The sequence below is a fragment of the Martes martes genome (genome assembly GCF_963455335.1).
Source record: "Martes martes genome assembly, chromosome: 1".
Taxonomy (NCBI): Eukaryota; Metazoa; Chordata; class Mammalia; order Carnivora; family Mustelidae; genus Martes; species Martes martes.
This window is the reverse complement of record NC_137888.1, coordinates 144,157,121-144,167,474: the sequence shown is the minus strand read 5'-3', so window position 1 is coordinate 144,167,474 and position 10,354 is coordinate 144,157,121. Positions and strand designations below refer to the sequence as shown.

General features: G+C 45.4%; 1 protein-coding gene across 2 annotated transcripts in view; it reads right to left on the bottom strand.

The window, feature by feature from the left end:
- Positions 1 to 453: 453 nt before the first annotated feature.
- Positions 454 to 10,354, bottom strand: part of TGFBR2 (transforming growth factor beta receptor 2) — an 88,399-nt gene continuing 78,498 nt past the window's right edge. For both annotated transcript variants that reach the window (XM_080815655.1, XM_080815656.1), the window contains exons 6-7: positions 5,785 to 5,912; positions 454 to 3,180 (exon numbers count right to left, since the gene is read on the bottom strand). In XM_080815655.1, the coding sequence (XP_080671781.1) occupies positions 3,001 to 3,180; positions 5,785 to 5,912 (308 nt within the window). In that variant the 3' untranslated portion in view covers positions 454 to 3,000. The remainder of the gene's footprint in view (positions 3,181 to 5,784; positions 5,913 to 10,354) is intronic.

Genomic DNA, 10,354 nt, shown 5'->3' with positions numbered 1-10,354 from the left:
AAGCAATGACCAGGAGCCAACCGCCTAAGGCACATTCATCTATGATGCAGATTAACTGAAAGGAAGAGGAAGCAACCATGACACACAACAGAAGTCAGAAAGATACAGTTAACCGCCTGCTATGTGAGGGGAGAAGAAGGTATAAGAAACAGCAACAGTGAGCGTTGGCTGTGCCAGTCATGTGGATGGAAACAGTTCCTGGGACAGGAAAGATGGCAGCTGCAAGACATACAGACTCCATGCCCAGGCCACCAATGACAACTAGTACATCTCATATTATGGATCTTTTGCAATTTTTTTTTTTAAAGGACTCGAGACTGTCAGCTGAAGGAGACAATGAATATGGGAAATGTGGAGAGAATCTGTCCTGTGACTTTCCCAGCATAAACTGTAGAATAACCAAGTGAGTTTAAAAGGCTTAATTACGATGAATGGGATCAGGAGGCAGGAAGCTGACCTGAGTATTTTTGCTTTATTCCATCTAATAAACATTTTATTTATATAAAAGACAAACAATGCATAGAATGAAAATAAGTGCTTGAGACATTTGATATAAGAAGAGTATATAGCATTCACATTCCTATTTTAATACATGAGTACTGCTGAAGTGTTCCATAAAAGAATAAAATTTTCCCTTTCTTTATAGTAGTAAAAAAAAAAAATCAGTATTTTTAGGAACTACAGAACGTTATTCCTTGGTCTTTTTCTTGACACAGAAAAAAGAAATAAAACAAGCCACAGTATCATCTGACACTACATTCCAGTTTATGCTGATGACCACCCAGAAGTGATAAAGCTCTTTTGAATCTTGGAAAATCCCATTAATGGACCAGTATTCTAGAAATTCACCACTAGAGGTCGATGAGCAACAGCTATTAGGACAGCATCAGAGAGCCCTAAGGTGCATGGAACTTCCGGGCACTTCTAGGGCACTGCTGGCAAGCTGTCCCGAACTCTCTCAGCTCACGCCCACTGAGCAGGGTGCCTCCGAGGCTCACCTAATCCCAAATCTCCGCATATCTGCTAAAACCTCAATGAGATGAGATCTTCCAAAATCCAAATGGAACTCATCTACTTACTCATTGCCAGTCCTCTCTTATATTCCTATTTGGCTGAAAATAGGTAGCTTCAAAAACATTTTTAAAAAAGAGACTTTTTTTTTTTTTTTGGCAGCATTAACACTTGTTTGTGAATTAACAAGTTCCTATGGAGTATTAAAGCTCATTCTTTGTTCTTGCCCACGTGGACACAGACTTCCTAACTGCAAATGGGACTCCTGTGTCCCACATTCAAGTCCTTGTGGGCAAATCCTGCAAAGGGATGGTACGGTGGAGAGAAAGATAACCGTGGCAAAAGCTTCTAGATAAGAGCTCCCCTTCCTAATGCGGGGGGAGGGGCAAAGCTCTTAATATATAGACAAAAATAGATTGGGCTTACCTGGGACCGCTTAGAGGGGGTCCCCTTCAGTCCGAAAAAAAAACCAACTTCAAATCTAGACCAGGAAGAGGAGGGACTCAAGCTCATAGAGCCAGATAAGGACTGAAGGAAAGTACATTTCTTACAAGAAGCCTTGGTTAGGGGTGGGTTTAATACCCAGACGGGGGTGGGCAGTGGAAAAGGCAAATGTTTATATCGAGAAGTAAAGCAGCTTTATAAGTGTGTCTACACCTTCGTTTTGTGAATAATGTGGACTGGGGAATCATGGAAACCATCTGCTATCTATCCTCACTTGCGAGATCCAGATTTTTTTTTTTTTTTCAAAATCTCCAAATATTTAAAAAGTGGCTCAATTTTGTCAAATGCCATGCTGGCCAAGCAAAACACATGTTCAGAGTGCCTGAGGAAACACTTCTGACCACGGCAATGCTGTGCAGCTCAAATCCTCCTGACGAGGCCAAAATGTACCTGAGGATTCAGGAGTCCAGACAGATGGAACCCACAGGTGTTTGCATAGATAGCTAGAGACTCGAACCAAGCCTGATGAAACACCGAACACAATGAGCCCCAGGGGGGAGATTTGTTCTCTTTAAGGAAAGGGAACAAATTTTTATAGTGGCATGGGAATATAGTAGCATAGGTATGGGGGCAGGGGGTAGGGGGTAGCAGGTAGAGGGTGGGGATTAAAGAAAAGAAAGGATGATCTCTCCTTAGTAGAATACATGATGAGTTCCTAAGTGGGGAAATTTGTCCTGATTTTTATGCCTGTGACGCCTGCGAAGGTGAAAAACTGGGCTCGCAATTTTCAACTCTCAAAGATGGGATAGGGTTTCTGAGCTGGTTGAGGAAAGTGGCTCACAAACCAGATGTGGGCTTGAAGCTCAAGTGAAAAGTCCAGGAACACGCAGGGGCACACAGGAACCGCAGGATCTGGTCCCCAAACAGTGGGACGCTAATTGGCTTCATAGCCAGAAAAGAACCGCAGCGCAGGGAATGACTATTTTGCAAAAGCCAGTGTGGTGTGGCCATGGCCATGGCGGGCCCATCTCCTAATGCAGAGCCCCACCTCGTGCAGGCTGAACACCAGCGCCAAGTTGATTGTCAAGTGCTAATGCTGTCACGGATCCCTTCCTTCTGTGCCTGGTTCCAGAGCTCTCCAAACAAACCAGTTTCCTGGGATATTTAATTTTATTTTCCTTGTCTCCTTCCAGAGTATGGCTGTATATATATAGATATAGACATATATAGATATATATAAAACATAGCTATTCCATATTTATATACAGGCATTAATAAAGTGCAAATGTTATTGGCTATCTCATTTCCTGAGGAAGTGCTAACACAGCTTATCCTATGACAAAGTCAAAGGCATAGAATGCTTCATGTCACCCACTCCCTGCTGCTGGTGGTTCTGCTCAGCCCCACCAGCTTATAGGGACGGCAGTGACCCCCTGGGCTTCCAGGAAGCATTGGTTCAGGTTCAGGGACAGCCTCCTGCTGCCTCTTGTTCTTTGGTGACAGGGGCAGCCTCTTCAGACGTAGGCCAGCCTGCCCCCAGAAGAGCTATTTGGTAGTGTTCAGTGAGCCATCTTCCGGAATCTTCTCCTCGGAGCAGCTCCTCCCTGAGAGCCTGTCCAGGTACTCCAGTTCGCTGAAGCGCTCCGCCACGCACTGGGCAGTGAGCCGGGCCTCCGGGTCGTGGTCCCAGCACTCGGTCAGAGTCTCGCACACTGTCTGGATGCCCTGCGGTTGGGAGAGAAGGCACAGACACCCTGAGCTGCTGTACCCATTTGCTCCCGGGCGCCATCAGATCACGACAGGTCGTGCAATGGAGAGCCAGCACGTTTGATGGCGACAAGGCCTCTCCTGGAGGCCTCTGGGGTACAGAAGCATCCCAATGCTGGAAAACTCCCCTGAAGAATGGCCCTCAATATCCTATCACCCTTACCTATTTTTTATGGCACTTTTGGGCAAAATCGAGTGGAAAGCACAGGGTTTCCACATACCTCCTCCCCCACCACGAACATCTCGCATCCGTGTGGTGTATTTGTTCCTATCAATGAACCAACACGGACACATCCCTACCAACCACAGTCCACAGTTTGTAGTGGGGAACATGTTAGGTGTTCTGACAAACGTGCGATGACATGCATGCACCATTACCGTATCCCAGAGAGTAAGTTCCTTGCCCTAAAAATCATCTGTGCCCCCACCACCCCTTCTTCCTCCCTTCCAGAGCCCCTGGAGACCACGGTTCTTAATGTCTCTGTGGTTTTACCTTTCTAGAGTACCTTGTAGTTGGAATCCTAGACACATTTCTGTTTAAACAGCACTGAATACTGCAATCAGAGTCAAGTCTAGGCTTTGGTCTGGTTTCATCTTGGAAAGTCACAGGTTCTGTGGACAGCTTCCAACAGCTGCCAAGGATGGTCCCCTGGGCCCCACGTCCCATCCCCCCCACCCCCCAGCAACATCAGGCTGCACTGTAGAAGCAGCTGTCTTGTAGGTCAGCTGGGCTAGATTCTAGGCTGTGTCAGAGGGTTTCGTCCAACCCCACGAAGGCCTCATTCAAAGGCCCATCAAGGAAATGCTGCCCAGTATGGTGGCAAGGGTTTTCTCTCACGGCTGTCATTTTTATTTTGCATTGCAAATACTTTTTATCATTTCAAGCCCTTTTTTAAAGCAGGCAGGGGTTGAATCGATGGGAAGAACTAGAGCCTGCTCCTGGCAGTGAGAGGCTGGTCTGGTCACTGGTGATTCCCCAGAGTGGCCCAGGCAGACCGGATACACCCCAGCACTTTTCCATCCAACATCTACTACCGATAACTTTCCCAACACACCTAGGAGCCTCTCCCTCCCTTCCCAACTTGTGAGTGAATTCATGATGTTGAATTAATTGTATAATTCACCTAATTGACGGTATTGATTGATGGCCTGTTAAGAGTGGAGTGGTATTGTTGGTACACAAGTAACATTTATTTTACTCGGGCACTGTAATTACAGGCAGTAAATTAAATTAAATATTAAGCATTAACTTGAAATCAATAGGGCAACAAATCTCATTAAGAGAAAAAATGTATTATGCAAATTCTTTCCAGAATTTTATCATCATGAATAATGGCTTCATTACTAGAACTGTACAGCGGAGGAGGCCACAGAATCTGAGAGAAATAACACCGGTGCCTTCTGATTTCAGAGGTAACACAGAACAGCCTTGCCTTTTCAGTCAGAGAGGCATTGCCCAAAACCCCTGGGGAAGCCCTGGGCCATGATGGCCTGGTTCACGCTCTCTCCGCTGACTTTATTAGGGTCTGTCTGCTGAAGTGGCTCCAGGCCAGGATTGGCACAGACTGGGCTTCCCACTCCATCTGTCTTCCTGATTGAGCGTGATTTGTTGTTTCTGTTTCTTATCTCAATTTGCCTGGCCCTGAGGTAAACCTAAGACTTCGCCCCAGCCTTCACTGGATAAGGGAATTCTTCCCAAGGAGGCCATAAAACTATTTACTCCTTAGAAAGATCAGCTCTGTCGGTGAGATGGGAGTGCGTTGTTCTCTCTCATTCCTCCTTCACGCTCTCCTGGGTATGTCACATGGCCCTCTCGGCCCTGCCACCGGCCACTTTCTTCTTTTTCTCTGACCACTGCCCTCCTCGAAATGCCCCCAAACGAAGAATCTGAATAGTTCTCCCTTGCCCTGTTAAGCCCAGAGCTGCTATCCTTTCAGAAATGGCCTAACCTACCATCTCTTGAAAGCAAAAAAAGCAGCAGCCAGGAAGATGTTCCCCACAGACACATTTCCTGTTTGTTCACTTGCACTTTAATTCTCTTGGCTCTCTTCTTTTCTGAACTGGCCTTGTCTTTGCAAAACTCTGCGCACCAATATGGCCCTGAGCACAAGGCAATGGACCCCCCGAGTCCAGCCGGCTGACAAACTCTGCTTACTTCTCATTCTGCTAAGTATTTCCTTCTAGAGCTGAAGATTTCCAAGAGAAAATATCTGGAACCCAGAAGGCAACAAAACATAAACACTCTATGTAAAGTCTTGGGGGTGAGGGGCAGAGGCTGCAAACAAAATATTTCAACCAGAAAGAAGTGGGCTTGCAAAGTGGGACAGATATCCCTCAAATGATTATCTGAGAGCCATCTTTGAATGCTGTGTCTACTTGCTGCTTGGAACTCAGAGCAACATGTCCATACCAGTTGACTAATATTTTCCTTATAAACAAAACCTAACAGGACCGTAGAACACAAAGGGACACAGATTAAAGCCCAATATCCTACAATCCTCTCCTCCCTTAGAGGCTACTTCAGAGAAATCTTATTCTCCCCTCCTAACAGCTGTTCCTTACCTGGTGGTTGAGCCAGGAGCTGGGAATTTCTGGTCGCCCTCGGTCTCTCAGCACATTGTCTTTCATGCTCTCAACACAAGGATGCTCCCGCACCTTGGAACCAAATGGAGGCTCGTAATCTTTCACTTCTGTTAAAGAGAGGAGGTGAACACGGGGCCATTGAGAAAGGTGTGTGCAGCTGGGGACCTGAGCAGGTTGAGAGCTCTGGCTGAGTAGCCTGAGGCACTGAGCGTCAAAATATATCTCTGATTACTCTGAGAGCAATTTTTAAGAACAATGGATTAAAATAAGAAGGAAGGAGTGGCTGCGGAAAGAGCTTGAGAGATATTCAACAAATAATCGTTGAGGGCTTGCTATGAGCTAGGTACTGTGCTGACAGCTGGGGACAGCGAAGAACAAGACCAACAAGGTCACTGAACTTTCATTTCATTTATTTCTTAAATTAATTAATTGATTATTTTAGACATAGTGAGAGAGAGAGAAAGAGCACGAATGGGGGGAGGAGCAGAGGGAGTGGGACAAGCAGACTCCATGTTGAGCTCAGAGCCAGCCTGGGGCTCGATTGCACAACCCTGAGATCACGAACTGAGCTGAAATGAAGACTCAGATGCTCAACCGACACGGAGTCATTCAGGCCCCCCTGAGGTTACATTTTAATGCAGGCATTCTCAGTGGGGTGATATTGCTCCAAGGGGGACAAAACTGGTTCTTGGAAGGTAGAAAAATCTTACACATTATGATGATTGGTAGCCTAGTGAAGGTCCCCAGTATATAAACAGGTTTAATATGTGGTGGTAAACTTCATGGGGATATCTAGCCGAAAAGGGAATGAAATTGACACGATACAACATGGATGAACCTTAAGAATGTTATGTTGAGTGAGATAAGGCAGTCACAAGAGGACAAATACTGCATGATTCCGTTTACGAGGTACCTAAAATAGACGAATTCATAGAGACAGGAAGTGGAATAGTGGTTGCCAGGGTTTGGGGGATGAAGAGATGGAGGGCTGTTGTTTAATGGATACAGAGTTTCAGTTGGAGGGGGGATGAGAAAGTTTTGGAAATAGATAATGGTGATGGTTACACAACATTGTGAATGTACTTAATGCGAGTGAATTCTACACTTAAAAATGGTTGAAAGAGTGAATTTTAGATTATGTGTATTTTTCCACAATGGAAGAAAAAAAATTGCTATGGAATACTGATTAGGGAAAAAAAAATGTCAGGGCACCCGGCTGGCTCAGTTGGAGAGAGCATGCGACTCTTGATCTCAGGCTTATGAGTTCAAGCCCCACAATGGGTGTGGAGCCTACTTACCAAAGAAAGAAAGAAAGAAAGAAAGTAAAAGAAAAAAAAAGAAAAAAAAAAGCAAAGAAAACAAGGTCTATAAAGGCTCCTTACCATAACAATGATGACACAAATGTTGAGCAAAGCTGTTTACTGGGATGACGGAGGAAAGCGATTAACAACACATCAACAAACAAAATTTAAAAAGGTAATTTTCCTTTAGTGATCCATGGGACAAAGAAGAGAAGAGCGGATGATATACCCCTTGCCTAGGGCTTCAGGTTTCTGCTAAAGTCAATCTCTTTAGAGAAACTTCCTTGAATATCCCCAAGCCATTCCTGGCCAGAGGTCCCCGGCAGAGCTCTATTTTAGCCTGTACCATATTGTGACATGATCACATGTTTATTTGTCTCATCTAACAAGACTGAATATCTGAGGGCAGGTTCCGACTCCCTTTTGTCATTCTTGAATCCCTAGCACCTTTGACAGAACCTCCTATACAAGAGGCTCTCAGCACACACTTTATTGAGGAATGAATGAATGGATGGATGGATGAATGAATTTTAGATCCGGTCCAAAGTGGCAATGCCTCAACTCTAGTTGAATACTAAAACAACACACTAACTTAAGTGGAGGGATCAATACACACATCACCGCGGCACAGGACAACCTAAAAGATAGAAAACACGCCTGTATTAAAACGTGTCTGTGATGGAAAGGGGGGATGGGCTGGATCCAATATACTTCTCAGAAAGTAGTACCTTTGGCCTTTAGCAAAACAGTCTTGTTTAATGAGTAAAACTTTCAATAATTTGCCCTTCCAGGCTAAGAAGTGAAAAAGCTTTCAAGGCACCTTTTGAAAAGGGATGGCCTATTCTTACTGGTTTATTTTTTTTCTCCCCTTTCCCAGAACCCCCTTGCATATTCATCTTCTGTGATACCCCCACCCCCACCCCCAAGTAGAAGAGAGACCGGGATATCGTCTTTTCTCAGGAGATTTGAGATGAAGGCCTCCCATCACATTGAGACAAGCACAAACCATCATTCTGTGTGTCTACTTTTGTCCTCAAGTGCCATAACGCTTCCTCCTTACTGTTCTAGGGGTAAGAGTGGAACTTTGATCAGCATAATATTCTTCTTTCTTTCTTCCATTCCCTTATCTTCTATAGACTTTAAATTTGTGAGGTCCAAGGCAGAGGCTGAGTCTCATGTCTTCCAATTCTCTGCTCAGTGCTTAAAACTGTGCCATATACATAGCAGGCATTCACTAGATAGGAGTTGGGCTGAATCCAAACGAAAGCAGAGGACTGGCAATCAGAGCTGGTTCTCAGTACAGTTGACTCTGACCTAACCCGTCTCTTCTATAAGCAGAAGGGCTGAATTGGATGACCTCCATATTCCTCTCCAGACTTATCTTGTAATCCAATCTAATCGAACAATATGATGACCTCTTAGCACACTGACTTGAGGTATGTATATTCTAATACAGTATAATGGGATAGGATTTGTATAGGATATAAAGTGCTCTTTAGATAATCTATTAGTCCACAGAGTGTCCATTTCCAGCTGTTTTGGCTGCCATAGCTGGTGTCACTGGCTCCCTGCCCAGATCCCTTTACCCGGCCAGCAGCACCACAACCCAGCTGCCACAGGTGTTGAGTTCTGAGGGCTCACACCTTTGCCCTCTCTGGAGGACTGCTGCTGGGCCTGGAGATTTCCAGAAAGTCTCATCCCCACAGGTACCCTGCAGCCAACGATATATTTATGCGGGGGTTTTCATAGTCTAACCCTTTGCCTCTGCAGGGAGGTGACTGTGGGGCAACTCACCCTCTAGAGTTCCCCCATGAGATCAGACCGAGGCTAGAACTCTTGAAACTACAGGTTTGCTGAGCTTCTCCCATTCCTGCTTCTCTTATTCCCTTCCTCTGAGACCTATCCTCAATGAACCATTGCACAAAAATCTTTGTGTCAGGGGTGCCTGGGTGGCTCAGTGGGTTAAAGCCTCTGCCTTCTGCTCAGGTCATGATCTCAGGGTCCTGGGATCAAGCCCCACATCGGGCTCTCTGCTCAGTGGGGAGCCTGCTACCCCCCCCCCCCCCCGCCTGCCTCTCTGCCTACTTGTGATCTCTCTCTGTCAAAACAAATAAATAAAATTAAAAAAAAAAATCTTTGTGTCAGACTAGTTCTAGTAAAGCTGGCCTAAGACAGCTGCCATGGAAGTACTTTTTTTTTTTAGGTCAATCACTCAGCGAAACTGCCCCCTCTGACCCTACTTGCAAAGCCACCCTGAGGAAGACTTGCTAGGGCTCCTTCTTGAGAAACTAAATGTACTAACCCATCAACGACCCTCACAGCACAGTGCTCAGAAAGGGGCAGGGGATGACCGTGGTCAGGGAAGGAAAGTGGCAGGATCAGAATCAATCCCATGTGTCGATCTCATGGCTGAGATTCCTTTACAACAAAGGAAACCATCTTCGTAGTTGAGGTTATAAACCAGGGCCAATTTATTTCATTTCTAGTCTTAATCTTCAAAGTCACATAAACTACAGTGTCTAATTTTGTAAGTTCTGTGGGGACCAAAGCAGGTTTCCATGGGGAATGGGGGAGCACTCAAGAGATGCATAGGGCATCAGGGATGGGCTTGTTTTCTGGGTAAAGGAGAAGTCATGAATGCTCCTTTGGAAAATAAGAGAAGGACAACAGTCCTTCACCAGAGCAAAGAGAATTTTAACTGGATTACTTCCTACTTTTCCTAAAACCTTGGAAAGTTGTGAGATTCTCTAGTATCCTTAAGGGATATGATGCCTGTTTCCATTATGTGACTTGTGGGAGAGTTCATAGGGAAGGAAGGTCAAGGACAGCCTGAAAGCAGCTGGTCCTGAGCCGAGCTGGGAGAATGTGAATCCATGAGTCTCTTCCTCAGTTCAATTTAGACAAGTCTGGGTGAGCATCATGTGGCCCAAACAGGCACACCCCAATTCCTGAACAGTGAAATAGTCTTTCAGGTGAGAAACCGAGATGGAGACTTAAAGCGCATGCACGTTCAAAAAAAGCAAAAAGAGGGGTGGCTGCATAGTTCAGTTGGTTAAGCATCCAACTCTTGATTTTGCCCCAGGTCATGATCTCAGGGTCCTGAGATAGAGCCCCACGTTGGGCTTTGTGCAGGGCATGGCACCTGATTATGATTCTCTCTCTCCCTCTCCCTCTTCCACTCCCTCCCCTGTGCTCTTTGTCTTTCTTAAAAAAAAAAAAAAAAACATATGCATGTTTTAAGCTGACCT